At 36.7% G+C, this 21,667-nt stretch overlaps 2 protein-coding genes across 3 annotated transcripts; both read right to left on the reverse strand.

Moving 5' to 3' along the window:
- Positions 1-7,154: 7,154 nt before the first annotated feature.
- LOC121998742 lies at positions 7,155-8,440 on the reverse strand. The gene has a single exon (XM_042553807.1). It carries the CDS (start codon positions 8,180-8,182, stop codon positions 7,295-7,297), a length of 888 nt encoding a protein of 295 aa, XP_042409741.1. The 5' UTR covers positions 8,183-8,440; the 3' UTR covers positions 7,155-7,294.
- A 9,204-nt stretch (positions 8,441-17,644) lies between these two features.
- LOC121978740 (probable LRR receptor-like serine/threonine-protein kinase At3g47570) lies at positions 17,645-21,115 on the reverse strand. 2 transcript variants are annotated; one of them, XM_042531050.1, is made up of 3 exons: positions 18,374-21,115; positions 18,087-18,197; positions 17,814-18,022 (listed from the first exon to the last, which is right to left on the reverse strand). In XM_042531050.1, exons 1-3 carry the CDS (start codon positions 21,081-21,083, stop codon positions 17,955-17,957), a joined length of 2,889 nt encoding a protein of 962 aa, XP_042386984.1. In that variant the 5' UTR covers positions 21,084-21,115; the 3' UTR covers positions 17,814-17,954. The 2 variants fall into 2 exon arrangements, with proteins under 2 accessions (XP_042386977.1, XP_042386984.1); XM_042531043.1 differs by having other exon boundaries at positions 17,645-18,197.
- Positions 21,116-21,667: the final 552 nt, after the last annotated feature.

Here is a 21,667-nt window from a genome sequence, read left to right on the forward strand (position 1 = left end):
GCAGCGTCATTGCTAAGAAAATTTAGTAACTTTATTAAATCTAACAAATTTAATAAGTCATAGAAGAAAAAGTACTTTCGGAGTAACAGGAAGGTACGATGCTATAACTACCAAGGAGAAGGGCATATCAAGGATGACTACCCTAAATTGAAGAAGAAGGAGAAGGACAAGGGCAAAAAACTAACAAGATCAAGCACAAGAATTTGAAGACCACATGGGATGAATCGTTGTCCTTCGAGTCCGAGATTAAAGCTTACGCTGGACTAGCTCTAATGACAGATCACCAAGGAGAAAATGAAAGCAACTCAGAGACGAGCATCGATGAAGGGAGAGGATCTTCATAAGAAAGCTACGATGAAGCGGGAGCATCAGAACACGAGGTAAGTGAGGTACACACACTAACTTCCAAGCAGTCTTTCAATTTTATTAAAATGCTTTCAAAGAATATAGTACAACTAGAAAAAGAAAATGTTGGTGCGGCTAGCACTAACAGTCTAACTCAGGTTTTGATGAATGACAAATTAGGTTAAGTTAGGTTTGTCGTTGTCTAACACTCTGATCGAGTGTGCAGGCGAAGTCCAGACAGGTCGACAGGTTGACCGGATGTCTGGCACGAAGCCCAGCTAGGTTGACAGGTCGACCGGATAGTTGGCACAAAGTCCAAATGGGTCGAAGGGCTGACCGGACATTTGGCACGAAGTCCAGCTAGGTCAACAGGATAACCGGATAGCTGGCACGAAGTCCAGACGGGGTCGAAGGAATGACCGGACGTCTGGCAGGTAAGTAAAGGTAAGTCACTGGAGGGAAGTGACTGTGAGGACGCATTCCCGAGAAGGGAACTTAGGCGTCGATCCGACTTAGATCCATTTCGGAAATCTAAGTTGAGATCGTGACTAGATTCCGGTTTCGAAAAGATGGCATCTAAGTCATACTCTTTATGTTAAAATTATAAACTGTGCTAATACTTTGTTTTACAGGATATACATTGCCTCGGACTAACCTTGTCTTGCAGGAGAAGAAATCTCTGGAGAAAGGTGGTCCAGGCGCCCGGAGGGGATCCGGGCACCCGGAGGCAAGTTTTATCCCCTGATGCGACGTCGACACGTGGAGCTCGCTGGTTGGGCTTGCTACGTCATGGTCGAGGTGCCCTGAAGGTTCTAGGCACCCCGAGCATCATATAAAAGAAGGATCAGGGGTGGAACTTCAAAAACAATGAGATCTACAACTGCCTGCTCTACTGTGCTCTTGCGACGCCGCGAGGCTACTCCGACAAAGCGCTGTCTTCAGTTTATTTCTTTTCATTTTGTCTGTATTTATTTTTTTATTAGCATTCCTGTAATTCATTATTATAACATTCTTCGAATTGCAAGTGGATTGTCCAACGAAAGCACCCTTGTGGGCGAGCCTTGGAGTAGGAGTCGCCAAAGGCTCCGAACCAAGTAAAAGGTTCTTGTGTTAGCGTTGTTTCATCCTTATACTTTCTGTTGCGTACTCTTTTCAACGTTTTTTTTGTAAATCGCTATTCCCCCCCCCCCCCCCCCCCCCTCTATCGACTTTCACAATCCAACAGAAAATGCTAAGATAAAAATGACTTTAGCCAATTCATGCCCCTTAGAAATGTATGATAATTTAAAATTAGAAGATGAAAAATTGAAAATAAGAATCAAAAAGTTGAAAAATGACCATGCATGTTCAAACGATTTTAAAAAACCAAAATTTAGAAATTATGGTAGAATCAACTGATACATTAGAAATTATCAAGGACAAATTAAGAAAATTTCTAAAAATTATGTACCTCCCAAATTTTTAGTAAATCCAGTAGGCAGGAACCTATATTGGGTTCCAAAATTTTTTTAGATTAAACTCTAATTTTTCTTATTATTAAGATAGAAATTGTCTCAATCAGAAAAATATTTTTTTTTTATTTTTTTCTGTTCGTATTCCGTGTTGAAAATTTTGCTATGCTATCTGATGATTTAATCTACAAACAATTTTTTTTAAAATTTTTGTTTATTGTTGAGTTATTTTTTCATACTTTGAAATTTAAATTTATTTCATAGGCTTAAATTTTGAAAATCTTTTTTATGTGATAAAACATAATATTCTCTATCCTTACAAATATTTTCAATTTTTTTAAATAATGTTTGATTTATTATAAATTATTTCATAAAAATATTAGCCTACTAGTAATATTTGTAATGTAACCCTAGAAATTTTTTCAAAGCTTTTTTTAACTATTTATTGTATTTTTCTATTTTTTTTATATGATTAAAGGGAGAGAAATAGGTACAAGTTAAGGAGAATATTTTTTTAAATTTATAATTTTTTAAAATTTTTACTTATTTTACCAGCAATTTGTTATCTACTTTAATTATGTTATTCCATTTTTAACCTTGACTTGAACTTGGGTTGATATACATAAAAAAAGGAGAGATTGTAAGTACCCTAGGGTAGTTTTGATGTAGTCAACCAAGTTCAGTTATGTCCTGTTGTGTTTGATCCTTATGTCTAAGTGTGCAAGAGCTTAGGAATACAAGAAGTCGACCGGAAGACGCAGCTAGAGAAGAGTGGCACGGGAAAAGAGTCGACGGACTCGGTGCATCTGAGGGACGAGATGCTCCGGAAGAGTACATCGGTGAACGAGAAGGATGTGCACGACATCCAAGGGATGAGAAGCTGGGAGGAACCCAACTCAAGGAGAAGGTCGGAGTTGGGTTCAGGTGAGCTCAATCCAGTTAGCTGAAAAATCACCCAAGTGAAGAGATCAAATACTAAGGAGTTGATCTGCCACTTGGAAGACACCTTCCATGGCTAGAAGGCGAAGGCGTCTTCCGATAACCGTTAGTGAAAATAAATTTTATTTTCGCACGGATAAAACTTAACCGATTGAAGGCACCTTGAACCCTCTTAAAGGCGCCTTCCACCCTCAAATAATATTTTCCAAGAGCTATAAAAAGGTCATTGGAGCTAGGAAAGAAACAACAACTATAACTACAACTCTTCTATTCTTTTCTAGCATATTTCTTGAGTTGTCAACGTCCATAAGAGGCTTCTCCTACAACGAAGGAGATCTACTAGTGCTTTTCACTGTCTTGAATTAACAACCATCTAAGTTGTAACTAAATTAATTTCCAGCCTTCTTATGTTTTTCTTTTAAGTTGTTTAGTTCAGTTTTATTATTATTAGTGTGATATCCAAAGGACAAGAAGAGTTAGTTTTTATTTTATAGGTAATTCACCCTTCTCTTGCCGACTCGCTGCTCAAACATCATCCACTTTTACAAATTCTATAAAATATTCTTCTATTTTGGTTGGACTTGTTGAAATATCTAAATATCTTAATATAAGAGACATTTATCCTTGATAACTTATATTGGAAGTACAATCAATAATAATATTGTTTACTTCTTTTCTTAATATATTTATTAACTTATTTTTTATATTATGATCAAGATAATGATTATAAATTTTATCATTTTAAATATGTTCAAGGTGTTCTTGCATTATAGAATCAAATTTTACAATCATTTCAATTAAATCTAAAAAATTTCATTATTATCTTGATAAATTTTTATTTGTACCACAAAATATCAAATTATTTTTTGCAAGATTTTTAACTATAGCAATAATTCTTATTAATACATTATTCTAATGTTCTTTTTATTTATTTATTTATTTTTTTTATTATAAATTTTGATAAATAATTTTATTTTTAAGCAATCTCATTCTAATATTAAACAAAATATTCATATTTATAATATGTTCACTGCTTGTTTCATTACTTTTAAGTTTGGCACTAAGATTTTTCCAATCTAACACCCCTTCATTTGCTAATTATATGAATTATAATTAATTTTTGACTAAATAATTTACAACAAAAATAAAATACTTTATCTAATTTTTTGATTATATTAACCATTTTCTATCATATTTTTCTCTATTTAGCAATTTTCGTAATGAATCATAGAAAACTATCTAGAATTTCATCACTTGGAAAAGAAATATATTTATTTCTTTAATTGGACTTTTTTCAACTAATAAATTTATTAAATTTATATTTATATTTATATTTTTTCATTGTGTTGGATGATATATATTTTGAATAATAGTTTCATTAATATTATTAAAAAAATATTATATTCATGATCTACTAAGCCGCCTTTTTCTTCTTATGAATTACAATTATTTTTTTTTTGGTTAATATTAACATTTGATGAATTTGTTGGTCCTTGGGCCATGGTAGCGCGGTAGGACATCCAGGTTGTCACCCAGGTACCTGTGGTTCAAACCTCAGTTACGACATATTTGTAGTAATTTTTCCTCCTAATGGGGGGCGTAATCAAAGGATGTTGGGCTTCTGGGCTGACCGTCGTGTGCACTTCCCGATTTACCCTGGTGTCCGATGGAAAACTTCTGTGGGACTGGGTCGGTCACCTCCATGGATAGACAATGAAACTAACTAGGATTATCATTTTTTTATCCCCAGGGCCATGGTGTCACGATATGACATCTAGGTTGTCATCCAGACACCTGCGATTCGAACTCCAACTACGGCGTATTTGCAAGAATTTTTCCTCCAAATTTGGGGGGGGGGGTAGCCAAAGGATGTTGGACTTCTGGACTGACCACCGTGTGTGCTTCCCGATTTACCCTAGTGATCGATTGGAAACTTCCATGGGACCGGGTCGATCACTTCAGAGATAGTTAATGAAACTAACTGGGATTATCCTTTTTTGTATAGATTTCTTTTTTCTTAAATTATTAGCTTTAGGTGAAATTTTAATTACTTTTTTATTTAAAATTTTAATTATATTATTTTATAAGTTTTGATTATTAAATAAATTCTTCTATTTTTTTTTTCATACGTTCTATATATTCATAATTATATTTTTTTGATGGACATATTTATATTAAAATAATAATAACAAAAAAAATATAAGTCTTTACTATTTTATCAAAATAAAATTACTTAAAATTAAATCAATAATAAAATCTAATTTATGTCGTGTAATTTTAATACTAATAATATATTTCTAGTGATATTTGGATCTATTCTATCCATAATTTATTATTTATATAAAACAATAAAGAACATTTCGAAAAGGAAAAAAAGATCGAAAAAAATATTACTAAGTAATCAAATGAAGAACGTCTTCTCATATTGAGAGAATTATCGACAAGGTGATGAGAGAGAAAAATATATAAAATCAAATTTGAGAGAATAAGTGAGAATATGAGAAAAAGAATGCGATGAAGAGAAAATGAAATTCAATAGTGGTAGTTTTAGATAGAATTGTATGGTAATATAATAATTATAATTAATATATCATTAATTAAAGTTAGGATAGATAAATGTTTAAAACGGAATCATTGTTCTGTCCAGAATTAAATTTTAATTGTTAAATATATTAATTTTTTTTTAAATAATAATGAGTCGTAATTTGATTGGGACCCTAAGCATATGCTCCACATCAATTACTCTATTCAAAAATTTTACCCTAAATTTTAGATAGGTTAACTAAAAATCCTCTGCATCAGTTATCCTACCCATTCCCTAAATTTAGATTTGATGAATAGTGATTCTCTAAATTTAGGGAATGAAACCTCTACCCTAAAAATAAAATAATATTTTTTTTAATCTCTCTCCTTCCACTCATTCTATAAATATAATAATAAAAAATAGAAAAAAATAATAAAAAATTAAGGATGATGAAAATTTTAAAGTATTTAGTATAGTGTGTAGTGAAAAATGATTATCTAAATTTAATAAAGGGGAGTATTTATCTTAAATTTTAAATATAGTAATAGAGAAATTGATATGGATATGACTAAAGCCAGGCCGGTCTTGTATAAGGATATATGTGTCTCCAACAATTTTCATGGACCTACTATAATCCACATCTATAATTTCCATGGACCTACTACAGTCCCAGTCCACATCTAGGCTTGAAACCTGACGATCCCGCTCAACATCCTTGAGATTGATTAGTTGATGTCATTTTATACCTCCTCTTTGGATCGTTCTCTTTCCCTTATTTAATGACGTTGCATTAATTTTCATGTATCCAATGAAGTTATAATACATGCATAATTAATGAAACCGCATCCAATGAAGGAGATTATCGTCTTACTCTTTTCAATGGTGGAGTTAGCTCGGGTGATTTACCTAGGCTGTGGGCCATGAGCACCAACGCCGACAACAATGTTGACGATGCCCGTGCTTGTCTTTTCTTTCTCTTTTTTTTCTACTTTTTTCTATGATAAATTTAAAATTTTTCTTTTCTCATCACCGCTGAGTCCCCGGGCTACAATCTAGATAATTCTGTACCTGGCTCCGCCTGTGACTCTTTTTAACTGTTCCCATTTCTGATACACTAGGAGACTAATAATAGACATTTAATGGAAGCGACATTAATTCACCGAGATATAAATACTGTTGGAACAATATTTTCCCAAGTTAAAAGAGGTATAGGTTTCCCGATAACCACAACGTCCGATCAAGGAGGACCTATAGCTGAGTAGTTAAAGACTGGTTATTTTCACTATGCACCCGATTGAGAGTCACTATAGCTGCTCGGCTAGAACATGATTATATATATTGTCCATGATTCTGACCGTCATGTCACCCCTTATATTGACTTTTTAACACTACGTGGCTGCCTCTTTGAACCGCCAGATCACCAGAAAAAGTACACAGCTTCATAGATGTAGCCATTGGTGGGTCCATTTAAAACGACACAACTCAATTTGATTTGTTTGCTTCCTTTTGCTCGCCTTACGAGCTCGACTTATTTGGTTTGCTCATTTAATTTGCTGGATTCGATTATTAAGAAAGAAACATTATTTTAGGACAGGTGAAAGGTGAAGTGAAATAATTCTTTCCTCGAGTTGATTTTTCTACCCTAGGCATTTGTGGTTTGTGGATTCCCTTACTCTTGATCATGATAATTCATCTTGTTTTTCAAAGTGTGTATCTAAGAGGTGATCATTTATCTCATGTATTTTGTTGTTAGTGAACTAGCCGAACCATGAAAAGTTTGCGTTCTCTTATTCGATCTCATTTTAGTGCTTTATGCACCAACAATGCAGTTCAGATTGTTTTGCGCCGATTGCATTGAGCTAATATTTTGTTGCGCTGATGAATGTTAAGTAAGTAACGGTGGAAGTTTTCTGTGGCCCTATGCTTTGATATTTCAAATAATAATAAACAAACAATTCTTGTTTTGCTTATTTATCTTCCTTTTATTTTTTTACCGAATAAAATTAGAAAAATAATTAACCGAAAAACTCAAAAATCAAAACGGGTGGTGAGTCCGGGCCAGCCCGTTCACACTCGCGAAGAAGCCGATCAAATCCCGCTTGTATGGAAGGAACGATCGCCGGCCGGCGCCGCCCTTTCCCGGCAGTCCTTTCCGGTAAAAAATCCGATGAGCTGTGACTAGGTCCATCCCCGCCGCTTCCTTTACCACTTTCGCTCCCGCATCGGCTTTCTCCTTCTTGTTCGCCGGATCGGCGCGCTTGGTCTCGCGGCTAGGGCTTTCCTTGCCCTTCTTTTCCTCCGCGGCGAGGAACACAAACTTCTCCTTCCCGTCGCTCTGGCTCCGTCCGACCACCAGATCCCGCAGCCGCCACCTCAGTGACGACCCCGTGGAGCCGCTTTTCTTGCAGCGCGGCGGCGATGGAGACGCCGATGGGCTACGGGTCCACACGCAGTAGCTCGCCGGCGGGACCCCCTCCAGCTCATCCGTCCTCGAAGAAGCGGAAGACGACGACGACGACGACGACAACGACAACGTGGGGCCGGGATTATCCGTCCGGTCCTCCATCAAGAGCTGCAGAAGAGTTCCTTGGCCCGGTTCGGTTTCCTCATCCACCGGCGATTCGCAGGGTTTCTCTGCGGCGACGACACGGCCGAAGACGGGGTAGACGGGGCAAATCTGGCGGGTGGAGAAAATATCCTCGGCAGTGAGGCCCGTGCGGGTCTCCGGATCCTTGGCCACGAACTCGAAGTCGTCGTCGTCGTCGAAGACGAAATCCGATCCGCCGTCGTCAAGCGGCGGCGACTCGTACAGGGCGACGAAGGGCGCCCGGAAGCTGGGTGCAGCCAAGCAGAAAGGTTCGTTTTCCTCCTCTTCTGCCATGACTGCAGCTGCCACTTCTTCTTCTTCTTCTTCTCGTCGCATCGTCTGTCTGTTGGTCCGCTATCTGTTTGTGCAAAAGCGGCAGAGAACAGAACGACGGCCAGAACAGAGTTGGGCGTCGTTAATAAAGGGCAGGGGAATTCTACAAGGACAGCTATACTGGGCCCCAAGTGGGTAGGTAATCAGGTAGCCGTCGTGCTAGTTTGGGAACAGCTCTACGCCCCCCCGGCTGCTGGACTGGATGCCATTTTCTTTAATCTTATCATCTGGAGACTTAATTTTTAAGTTTATTTTCTTTGGGTTAAAAATAATGTTCTAGAAGGTATTTTCCTAGTCGTAGTCAGAGATATGTATATACTAGAAATAATTGACTTGGAATCTTAGTGTCGAATAAATAGTTTGGCAGTGATCACTCGGGACTTTTCCTTTTTCCCCATATAGATTCATCCGATGATAAGATGGGATCTGTTTGACAGGAGGTCAAAATAATCAATGTTCGGGGTGTGTTATCGATCGAGCAGCTATCTTCCTGATCGGTAGGAAGAATAGCCGGATCGACACTATAACAGCTCGGCCTGACGCCGAGCTTTTGACATTCATAAGGCAAAGCGGGAAGAGACGAAGGCCGAGCGGACATCCCGCTCGGCTAAGAAAGGGACACGGCTTCGACCCGACAGTTAGGGCTCCCTCGCTCGACTGGGTGGAGCCGGACAGTAGCTCATGGGTCGAGCGGACGCTCGGCCCTACCATCGCATCACCTGAACGGCGGACTGGCCAAGCGGCTATCTCACTCGGCCTAATAGTAGACAAAAGGAGCAGTTGACAATATCTTCCTAGGGACCACTGTCATCGACAACCGACATGATCAGCGGCATGGTTAGGCAAAGGATCGTACGGTGGAAACTTCTACTGTCATGTCAGGGATATGCTTGGTCTATTCAGGTATGACGTCAGACACGTTTTTCTGACACAACCTTTCCAGGTATATTTTGAGAAGCATGTACGTCTCGAGAAACGTACACGCGTCTCCTAGGAGCTCTATATAAGAAGCCCCACTGCTTCATCAGGGGTATGCTTTTGATCACTGTAGCTACAGTTACGCTGCTCATTTCTACTTCATTCTTCATTCGCCTACTAGTGATTTACTTGAGCGTCGGAGGGTCATCGTCGAGGAACCCCTCCCCGATTCGACACTAACGACTTGTGGTTAATACATATGGTGTAAGATCATACATCATCTGGGATCAACAATAGACCTGCTCATATATATATATATATATATATATATATATATATATATATATATATATATATATATATATATTTATTTATTTATTTATTTATTTTTTGTGTGTGTTGTTGTTGTTCATTAGACATGCTTTAATTCATTCAATTATTCATGGCATCGAGATCTTCTAAATTAATCTGTTATGGATTTAACTTAATAGCCAGTACTGGCCGGATAAGTGCTGTTATACTTCCTAAACTTGCACCTGAATCACGTGCACTATCCTCTCTGATAGTGGACATACCTTTAGCATGATATGCAGTAGTTATCTAACTTATTGGGATTATCTTGCGAGTAATTTGACCTCATCCGAAATCATATTTCTTTTGGCTAAAGTATTGAGGCGTTTTAGAATACGTGCAACGTATGGGGCAAATATGAAAGTATAACGTAACCTGACGAAGAGAATGTTTCCAGCGCTCAGAGGTCGACGCGCGTGTCCAAGTACAACGTTACGCCAAATTGTGTGACGGAGCCGAATGACTGATTTACCCGAACCATGATCATCAATGTCAAGGTCATCACTCCGGGCTGCCTTTCTTTTTCTCTCACGTTTTTCTTTTCTCCGGTCGCAAATCTAATCTGCACTCCTTTTCAATGCCATCAGGCCCCGGGCTAAAATCAGGGTAACCCAAGACGTGGCTCCCCCCTAGTGGCTATCGTAAACTCGTATTTCATTTATCACTAAATTAATGAACAGATTGAGCATCGTAATGGAGTGGGCGTTCGTATGATTCGCCGAAGCTCCTTCGTGCTACGGCCACCAACTTTCAACCAAAACATTTGAAATTGTCAGTCACCGTGAATTTTGTACCTGTCTTCATTTCTAATGCAAAAGATCTTTGACTATCAAATCTTTGACATTTTCTTTAATTTTTCTAATAGAAGATCCTCGTGCATTAATGCACGTTCAGGTCATTATAGCAAATATTGGGGAAAATTTTTAAAATAGATATAAACAGTAAAGTTATTACAAAAATAAGTAAAATTAAAACTTTTTATAAATATAGGTGAGAGGGGTTCATATCCGGGATTTAAATCCTGATTCTTTTTTTTTTTTAATTTATTTTATTAAATTCCGGGATTTAAATCCCGGATATGATGAATATCCGGGATTTAAATCCCGGATATAAACAATTATTACGAATTTAAATTTTTTTACAAAATAAAACTTAAGCATGAAAAAAGCAATAAGTGTTCAAAAAATAAAAAAAAAATACCGGGATTTAAATTTTTTTACAAAATAAAACTTAAGCATGAAAAAAACAATATGTTCAAAAAATTTAAAAAAAAATTACCGGGATTTAAATTTTTTTACAAAATAAAACTTAAGCATGAAAAAAACAATATGTTCAAAAAATTAAAAAAAAATTTACCAGGATTTAAATCCCGATAATTCATCATATCCGGGATTTAAATCCCGGAATTTAAAAAGAACCGGGATTTAAATCCCGGATATGAGCACCTCTCACCTATATTTGTAAAAAGTTTTAATTTTACCTATTTTTATAATAACTTTACTGTTTATATTTATTTTAAAAATTTCCCCCAAATATTGCACCTTGTTTTGTTTTATTATTATTATTCTCTCCCTTATATTTTAATTTTCTCAAGACTGTTCCTCTTCATTTTTTTTAAATATACTGAACTGCAATCACTTTTACTTAATACAAATAGATTCAAATGAGAGTCATTAAAAAGAATTATTTTAGTTAAAATAGCTCGGAAGCACCTGCAACTCAGATATTTATTTTATTTAACTAATTGTTACTTCAACCAGACTCAATCGTATGTAGATTGTAGTGAGGGTTTGGACATTCTCTGTTGAGGCTTAGAGTATCTGATAGTTGTTTCTTCTGTGGGACGATGATTAAAATATGAGATATTATTATATAAGATTTTATGGTGGAAATTTAACGTATCTAAGAATACCTCTTAGATACCTCCCCCTCATGCTTTGCCACCTATATATTAATAGCTAGTTCTCATCCGTGATTTACCTCATCAGTGTTAGCGTAAGGATAAATTGACGGAGGTGCTAGGAAAGAGTGAATCACCTTTTGACACATTAGAGTATCTGATAATTATTTTATCTAAATATTTTATTATAAATTTTGAATAGAATAACTAAAAAAAATCTTTACATTAATTATTATATATATTAATTTTCTAAATTTTATATTTATTAATAGCACTTCTTTAAATTTAGGAAATAAATTTTATTTTTTAAATAAGAAATAGAAAAAATAGGAAAACTAATATATAATAGTGAAAAATGAATATTCAAATTTAATAAAATAATTTTTTTATCCTAAATTATATATTTTAAATAAAAAATTGATTTGGATACTCTTTGTATACATGTTTTTTTGTCCGTAAGGAAACCTTGAAAGTCTCTTCAGTTCATTAAAAAAATGTATTGGTATTATAAGTGTATGTGAGCTCATTGAATGGGCTTTAAGCATCAATTAACATCGAGTATATTAAGTATATCAATTAATATCAAGTATACTAAATGACTAGAATTGGACGGCTATAATATACTTTTTAAAGTCATTATTAAAGATATCAAAATAAAATTATCTTTTTCTATATTAATAATTAATTATAATTTAAGATGACATGTGATCGTGTCCGAGTGCTGAGACGATGGTCGCTGGGACGTGGCGCTCCCCGTTGACTTAACGTAGACTCCGGGAGGGTGTAGACCTCTGTCGAGAACTGCCAATTTGATCCTGTCCGAGTGCTGAGACGATGGTCGCTGGGGACGTGGCGCTCCCCGTTGGCTTCACGTAGACTCCGGGAGGGGTGTATACCTCTGTCGAGAACCTGCAAGTACAAATCGAGCCGGGAAGGGGTTCCCGGCGACGGTCCTCCGACACTCAAGTCAGTTCCCGACGGCGAGAAATTGAAGCAGAGTAACGAACACTGTAGCTACAGTGGTGAATAGCGCATACCTCCGTTGAAGTCTGGGGGTCCTTATATAAGACTCCCTGAAGACGCGTGCATGCTTACCAAGACGTACACGCTTCTCAAAGTATACCTGTGATGAGTGTGTCAGAAAAGCGTGTCTGACGTCATACCTTAATAGGTCGGGCATGTATCTGATGGGACAGTGGAAGCTTCCACCGTATAATTATCTGCCTGACCATGCCGCCAACCACGCCGCTTGTTGGTGGCATCTACCCCGACAAGGGCGGAGCCAAGTTCATGACTACCCGGGCTGTAGCCCGGGTAGCCAACGACGGCAAGAACGAAAATTACAAGATAAGAAAGGAAAAAAATGAGAAAAATTAGGGATTAGTCTGGGGCGGCAATGTCGGCGTCTACGGCTAGCCCGGGGCGACGACGTCGCCGTCAGCGGCAAGCTTAGAATGACGACGTTGGCGATCTTTGTGTCAACACTTGTGACCCATATCTTGAGATCAGCCCAGGTAATTGACCCGGGCTAGCTCCGCCATTGTACCCCGAGAAAGATATGCCCCCTGCTCATCTTGTCGTCTACAAGACTGAGCGGGGGAATCCGCTCGGCAACGCCTCCCTCCTATTGAGGGAGTGACCTAGCCGAGGAGGAGGCCCACTCGTCCCCTAGCGTCTCACCCTGCTCGTGCCCCGCTGCGCGAAATCAGGCAGTGTACATCGTCCGGCCGAGCGGTGACTCCGCTCGGCCCCTGAGCGTCGGAAACCCAGCCGAGCGGGGACTCCGCTCGGCCCCTAAGCGTTGGGAGCCCAGTCGAGCGAGGACTCCGCTCGGTCCCTGAGTGTCGAGCCGGGCTGTCGAGTTGCTGCCCGGATACTACGCCGGCCGTCCGACCGAGCCCGGGATGTTGACCGTGTTACCTCCGACCTCCATATGTCATTGGCTCCTCTACCATCCGGGCCCCACTTTACCTCCGGATCAACATGTATTGTAATTCATTTTCTGGCCAATCAATTTTCTAGTTGGCGATTTTAGCCAACAAAATTTATTGATTAAGATATTAAGTATATTAAGATATGTCCAAAACTAAGACATGCAATTAATATGCATGGAGAAGGCTCCCTCTTCCTTATTATGATGAAAGATTAATACGTTCGCCTCCAACATCCCCGTCGGAGAAGGCTCTCTCTTCCTGTTTAATGCATAGGGAGCCCATTTCAGGGTTAAGATGGCTCATTCATTGAAGAGAAACAAAGGAAAAAAAACAAAGAAGCAGTGGCTCATCTTCATAGAATTAAACATGTTAAAAGTCCTAAGATGCAAAGCTCATTAAATATACAATATCAAATATAAGACATTAATTCACAAAAAAATAGCGTCACACATTTTTTATTTATCTCTAAAAAATATTCTTGGTTGTTAAAATTATCCATTTATTCTTTTAAGCCAATATATCTCGGAGAGAACGAGATGCCTGGGCTTCTGGCCAGGTCACCACTGGCTTTGTCTGGTTTGTATAATCAATAATAAATTATGATAATATTTGAAATCTTTAAAGATTAAAATGATAAAAATATTATTACATGCAACATCAATAACATATTAAATCATCAAAAGAGATTAAATTGGATGTGTATTTAAGTTCATAATTAAAGACAACATACAAATTTATATACACAATCGATAGTCTTCCACATCTAATTTTTTCTACATATTAAAATCTATAATCTATAACATTAAATATTTTAAAAAGTCTAACTTAATAGAGAATCCACGTGAGGTATCCTAAGTTTGAGAATTTATTTTAAATTTTACATTTTATATAATTTTTTTTTACATCAGTACCCAATTGTTTCCCTAAATTTAGATTTTAATAGTACTTCTCTGAATTTTAAGAAAAAGGAAAAGAAAATAATAAAAAAATAAAGATAATGAAAATTTTATGATAGCTAATATAATGTATAATGAAAAATGATTATTTAAATTTTATAAAGTGGACGATTTATCTTAAATTTTAAAAATATTATAAGAAATTGATATGAATACTCCAACAACATCTCCAATGGTTAAACTTTTCAATAATTTTTTTTTTGTAGTTTTTAATATGTCACATCAATATCATACCATAAATATAAAAATATGATATTCTCTACATAGTAAAAAAAAAATAAAATCTCCATATAACTTTTTTATATGTCCTAGATTGTAAATCACGAATCTTTATTTATTATTATTATTTATTTAATATCTGTATATAATTTTCAATTAATTATGTTTTTTTAATCTATTTATAATTTTTAATTAATAAATTAATTAACTTATAGTTTTTAATTTAATTTAATTTATTATTTTTATTTAATATTTAATTAACTTATGAATTTTAATTTAATTATAGTGTATATTTTTTTAATTTATTGAATATATTTATTTAAAAAAAGAGAGAGTACAATTTTAATTATTATTATCAATTTATAAAATAAAATATTATAATTAAATATTCATCAAATGATATTTTTTTATTATTTAAAAAAATGTCAATTGTTAATTATTAGCTCTATTTTTTTTAAAAGTAAGTTTAATTTTTTAAATCGGCTTTGAACTAAAAATCTGGCAGCTCAATAGCTCATATAGAGTCATTCAAACTTTTTTTTAAAAGATTTTTTGATTTTGTAAACTTTGACAAATCTTACATTAAGATACTCTGAGTAGTAGAGCATGCAATGAGACAAATATCGAGTCATTATACACGCGCATTTGATTAAGTCTGCATTTAATTTATTCTGGTGCATTGATAAGACTTTGCGGGAGGCTCATCTTGCATTCCTGAAACATCAGTGTCAATTGAGCGAAAGATATTTTTTCAAATATTCCTTGTCAAATATCTCTTAGGGATATTTGAGAGATAAATAAAAATTATTGGATATAATTTTATATCCGATGATTTTATTTTAGATGGTATGTAAGTGAGTTCACAAGGAGTAATGATTATTTTATTCTTTTCTTTTAATTTTTAGTTTAGGTGGTATGTAAGTGATTTTTTTTATTTTAATTGGTGAGATATTTTATTATATAATTTAAGATATTTGAGAATAAGATATTTGATAGGTGTAATTCATACATATTTGATGAGAATATTTAATTATGAAATTTAAAATATTTGAAAATTGAGATTTTAATTGATGATATAAATATGAAAATTATAAATTTTTTAAAAAATATTTAATGTTTTTTATAGACGTCAAACTCCTGCCACTTCGGAGATTTCTTAACTTACGTTGCTTGTCTGCAATTAATGATCTCTCAGTGTGTCACAGTGTACTTTCTAAAAGAGAGGAGTCAAATGAGTTTTACCTTGCATTTGTACCACGGTGCTGCTTTGAAAAACCTCTTTTACTCTGGTTTTTTTTTTCTCTCTCTCTCGGGTATGGGCATCGATGTGCTTGTTTTCTTTACGATTATATTTTGTTTGACAGGGGTGATACGATTCGAATTAGATTGATTAGGAATAAAATTAATAATTATTCTTCATGTCTAAGTGAATCCTACTCTTAATTAATCCTAATTTTACTTTTAATCAATTCTATCAAACGGCATATTAATAATTTTTTGAAAATATAATCCTAATTCTATCCTCCCTATCAAACGGAGCTTTGAGGATAAACATCTCAGTAACTTTAGCAAAATTAAGGGAGTACTTGGTTGGATGGAATGAGAGTAAGGAATGGGAAAGAGATTGAAAGTGGGTGTTTGGTTTGGGATATTAGTGATGTGTCCCATGGATTTATTACCCTAAACATGAGAATGAATCATTCCCTAGTAAAAGGAGGAGAATGGAAAAGCTCCTATTTCCATTCCCTGCTTCTATCAATCCTATTCTTATTCCCATTCCTTTGAATGAACCAAACACCCCCTAACTCCTGTTAGATCTTTAACTGACAAAACACTATGTTCCACCAAAGGCTCAACAATCTTTATCAATCTTTTAAGATGCCAATGAATGAGATTAGAGACTAGAGATTAGAGATTATTACAAGCGCCGCTTAATAGATCTGATGGGGTTGGCAATTTTTATTGCATAAGGGTTACCAACACTTATTTACTTGAAGTGTTTGATAGACCTAAAAAGACTCACATATGTAAATTGCTTTTCTCACTCCCTCTACACAACACCCCCTCTCTCTTCTATTTTAAATGACCTTTTTATCCTTTTTCTTTAAAATAACAAGTGATTTAACTTCAATTTTATTTACTTTTTTCTTTATTTTTATTTTAATTTTTTTTTATTTTTTCATCATTTTTTTAGTTTTTATAATTTTTATTTTTATCTATATTTTATACTTTTAAAATTTTTATAAATAATAATTCCTAAAATTTACTATTAAAAAAATAAAAGATTACAAGAGATTGAATCCTCAGTCTCAAATATCATTTATCCTCGTGTCTCACTTGTGACCCCAATTCATCGCCAGCGGTTTCCAGTCGTCATCCCGATCAAAATTATATGCTAAGGGGAAGGTGAACGCAGGGGGTCGCCACCGGCACGATCGACGTCGAAATCCGGCCGGATCTGAGCAGATTTTCCTCTGCCGTCAATCTGAGTCCCTATTCAGATTTAGTCGGATTCTGACGTCGATCGCGTCGATGGCGACCTCCCTGGGTTCACCTTCCCATTAGGATATAATTATGGTTGGGGCGATGGTCGGAGGTCATCGACGGTGGACTAGAGGTGACGAGTGGAACACGAGGATAGAAAAAATTGAAGACAGAGAATCTGATTTTAATTGATTCTCCCCCTGCCTGACAGTAATCCTCCTTTTAAATGACCTTTATACCTCTATATTTTTTGAAACAATTTTATTTATAATTTTTTCATCAAATTTTTATATATAAATTTTTATTTTTATTTTAATTTAATCAATTTTGTTTTTATTTTGATTTAATTTTAAATTTTATATTATTTTTATTATTTTCATATATATATATATGATATACTATTAAAAAAATATTAAAAAAAATAAAATTGATTAAAAAATAATCTTTGTTTTTTTTATATTTTTTAACACTGATTGATAAAAGGGTACAAGAGTAAATTTTAAGGTGGGACCGGGAAAAGAAAAGAATCAGGAGGTGGGAAAGCAGGTCTCAACATATATGCACTCATGGTGAAATTTTTTTCTTGAGAATTTTTATTTGGGAAATAATGCTTCTTGTAGGGATCTTATTGGCACTATAAAATGGCAAACTCAAACTAAAGATACATATTCAATTCATTATATAAAATTTCTTCGAGTGGAAATCCTATAGGGAATACAAGTACTGGCTGAATATCTGTAAATATGATCATTGAAAGTTTACATCACTCACTTTTCAAATATATGGAAGTAAGGCTTCCTTTCCTTTGGATGAAAGTAGATATTGAACCTTAGCAACTATAAATATAGTAGTCCAGTAGCTTTACCTTTGTTATGAAAGAGATACCCTCAGAAATGCATCCCTAATGTCATGGAGCTCTCTCACTACTACTTCCATCTCCATTCGATCTTTCGGTGATTCCATGGAACACTGCATACCAACTCTAAGGACTGAACTAACACTCTCTATTGCTCTCATTCTGAATTCCGTTGTTGATAGATTAAGGTGATTTGTTTCTCCTTCCCATTCAAATAATAGTTTGCTGTCGATGATACCAACAACTTGTTCAGGAAGTGCCATCTCAACGTATTTATGAAGATTCATACCTTCATTGAAGGCTTCATTTATCGGCGATTTTCCAGTAAACATCTCCAGCAAAAGTATTCCATAACTGTACACATCCCCTTGGACAGAAGCTTCATTGGCCAATCCATACTCTGAAATGCAGGTATAACAATTAGATAATACATCAAATTCTTGTTATGAAAATATGACAAAGTTCAGTTAGTATTTTTGTCTCTCTTGTTATGTTTTGATTGTGTGTGTCGTCCTTAATTAGTGCTCACATGCCATTGCTATTACAAATGAATCTGTTGGTAGGAATGAAACTGACCTGGAGCAGCATATCCAATTGTTCCTTGTAGTATGAGTGAACTTGTCGTTGTCGATGTCTCAACCCTTGTTCTAACATTTGCATTATGAAACCTTGCTAATCCAAAGTCACCAATGTGTGCAACAATGTCGTGGTCAAGGAGCACATTAGCTGGCTTGAGATCACAGTGGAGAACAGGGAATGGATCATGGCGGTGAAGATACTCCAGCACGGAAGCAATATCAATGGATATATTCAATCTCTGTTCTAGGCTCAAGGTTCTCTGTCTGCCTTGCTCGTTCGCTTCAGGATGTAGCCACTGGCTCAGGCTTCCGTTAGGCATGAACTCAAACACTAGAGCTTTGAAGTCATTCCCTTGGAAGTCTATACTTGAGCACGCTGTTAAAATCTTGACGAGGTTTCGATGTCTGACAGTGCTCAAAATTTGACATTCTGATGTGAAGCTTCTTAGAGCCCCTCTTCGTTCAAGGTCAAATATCTTCACCGCCACTTCCTTATGATCTTCCCATTCCGATAAACCTTTGTAAACAGATCCAAAGCTACCCTGGCCAACCAGATTGGCAGGTGAGAATCCATCCGTTGCTTTTTGGAGCTCAGCAAAAGAGACCTTCCTGTATGGGCCTTTGATGTTCGAGTTGAAAGAAGCAGATCTCCTCCGCCTATGGCGAGCAGTACGGAAGCCAATGAGAAAGCTGATACACAAGATTCCTCCAGCAATGGAAATAGCTACGACCAGGATCCAAGACGAATGCTTCTTCCCCATAGAGCATGGTGCCAAACCGAGCTCTGGAACACCACCACAAAGTCCTTCGTTTCCCACCACAGAGAACACAGTAACGTTACTAAAGACTCCATCTCTTGGCAGCTCGCCCTGTAAATTGTTGAAGGAGAGGTTAAGATAAGTCATATTGTGAAAGCTCCTAAGAAAATCCGGTACGTTTCCAGACAAGTTGTTGTTGGAGACGTCCAGAACTTGAATCCCTTTCAATTGGTTAAATTCCGAAGGAATGGATCCCTGGAACAGATTCATTTGCAGGTAAAGATTCTGAAGGAGTTGACATTGAGCAATGGCGGGAGGAATGTAACCGGTGAGTTGATTGTAAGAGACGTCGATAGTTTGAAGATTATTCAAGTGTCCAATTTCTGGAGGCAGAGGTCCTGACAGTGAGTTGTGTGAAACATTGAGCAGTATGGAAAGTGAAGAAATTAAGAGAATCTCTTTGGGCACTGCTCCAGTCAATCTGTTGGCAGCAAGATTCAGTCTCTCTAGCCGACACTTCCCAAGACTGTTTGGAATGGATCCGTTAAGTTGATTGGAAGCCAAAATAAGAGTGGTTAGTCCAGTTATATTGCCAAGAGTTGCAGGTATTTCTCCAGCAAAGTGGTTTCGACTCAAGTCTACGTCTACCAATTTGGAAAGGCTTCCCAGTGCAGTGGGGATGACACCATCGAGATAGTTGGACGACATATTAAATCTTGTCAACTTAACAAGCCTCCCAATCTCTGCAGGAATGCCTCCAGTTATATGATTGCCACCGAGCCTCAAAGTATCAAGAAAACTGGACAAATTAGCTATGGATTTTGGCAACGTTCCACCTAAATTATTGTTCTCCAAGATCAGCACTCTAAGTTTGGTGCAGTTGGTCAAAGCATCCAGGAAACTCCACTCAGCAGCATTCTTTGCCTCCAGCATATTACCCCTCAGAATCAATGCATGTAAATTGTACAACAACCCCAAACTCTTAGGAATTCTTCCAACAAGTTGGTTGCCACCCAAGAACAGAGTGATCAGGTTCGCAAGGTCTCCTATCTCCGTTGGGATGGACCCGGAGAGATCATTGTCATACAGAAAGAGAAAGGTGAGGCTGACAAGACTTCCAATAGAAGAAGGGATAGTACCTGTGAGATTATTCTGGTCCAGTCGAAGCACAACGAGAGAGGAGAGGTTCCCGATTGAAGCAGGAATTGTGCCACTGAGTTGGTTGACGTTCAAGTGAAGCCGTGTCAAGCTTGAGAGATTACCAATCTCAGGAGGAATGGCTCCTGTGAGACGATTGTTATTCAAGAAGAGACTGTGGAGCCGCGAGAGGGAGACAAGGCTGCGGGGTATGTCTCCTCGGAGCATATTACTCGCCAGACTAAGGAATTGCAGTTGTGAACATCGGCTAATGTTGGCCGGGATTTTCCCATAGATGTTGTTAGAGGAAAGGGAGAAATTTTGGAGATTTGAACAATTCTGGAATAATGACGAGGGGATTGCCCCCGTCAACAAATTGGAGCTCAGGTTGACATGTCGAAGGTGCATCAAAGAATTGTACTCCGGGATCACCCCTCCTAATCTGTTGTCCGAGAGACTGAGGTGTCGGAGAGCAGTGAGGTTGGCTATCGAGGGAGATAACGAGCCAGCCAAGTTGAGGGATTGCAGGTCGAGAGCAACGACCCGTGGTTGACGACCTTGGTTGTTGTTGCTGCTGCAAGTGACCCCTCTCCACCTGCAGAAGTGGAGTGATCGGTCGTCCCAAGATGTCAACGCTCCATGTGGATCATCGGAGATGAGAGACTTGAAGGATGAAAGTGCGAGATGGTCGTTAGAGGACTCTGCCTCTAGAAGCTGTCGAGGTGAAGAGAAGACTAGCAACCATGGAAGAATTAAGGAGATGAGCCACACGATGAAGGTTAGAGAGGATTGCAAATGGAAGATTTGGCCCATGGGTAGAGTTTCTTGCAAAAAGAATGCACTGTGTCTATATCCGAAGAAACGCAACGCTCATAAACTTATATAGCCAGATTTGGATCATCAAAATGAATTCATTGTTTTTTCGTTGGGTATAAAATAGGGTGTCCATTTAACCTCCCTCTTCATTCTCGGAACTGACGACCTGGGGTTTACCCCGCCATGCGCCTATGGCCTGTGTACCTGCATGAACCTCCCTCTATATCCGTGGGGCCGGCACTAGGGGGGCCGCTAAAGTAGCGGATCTACCTTTTTATAATGCCCACTCTTAATTTTTTAATATTTTTTTTAAATTATAAATTTTTTAATATTATTTAAAAAAACTAATAAAAGGGATGAATAAAAGTGGATGGTGGAGCCATAAATAATAAGTGTTAATGTTAAAAGGGATGTGAATGAAAGAGATATATTGTTATAATGAGTATGTGGCAGTGGACCCCATACTTTTTAATAAGGTGGTGGATGTTATAACTAATTAGCGTTGCGGATACTCTAATTGGTTTATTTGTAAGTTATATATGGAGAGTATATCCAATTCTTTGAAAGTGATCTAACTTATA

The sequence above is a fragment of the Zingiber officinale genome, chromosome 1B (assembly GCF_018446385.1).
Source record: "Zingiber officinale cultivar Zhangliang chromosome 1B, Zo_v1.1, whole genome shotgun sequence".
In the NCBI taxonomy this organism is placed as follows: domain Eukaryota; kingdom Viridiplantae; phylum Streptophyta; class Magnoliopsida; order Zingiberales; family Zingiberaceae; genus Zingiber; species Zingiber officinale.

Excerpts from the sequence above, each read along its gene's own strand:
- LOC121998742 (XM_042553807.1), bottom strand. The coding sequence starts at position 8,182 with ATGCGACGAGAAGAAGAAGAAGAAGAAGTGGCAGCTGCAGTCATGGCA.
- LOC121978740 (XM_042531043.1), bottom strand. The coding sequence starts at position 21,083 with ATGGGCCAAATCTTCCATTTGCAATCCTCTCTAACCTTCATCGTGTGG. Across the intron at positions 18,198-18,373 it reads AATTGGATATGCTGCTCCAG|AGTATGGATTGGCCAATGAA; the intron begins GTCAGTTTCATT and ends CCTGCATTTCAG.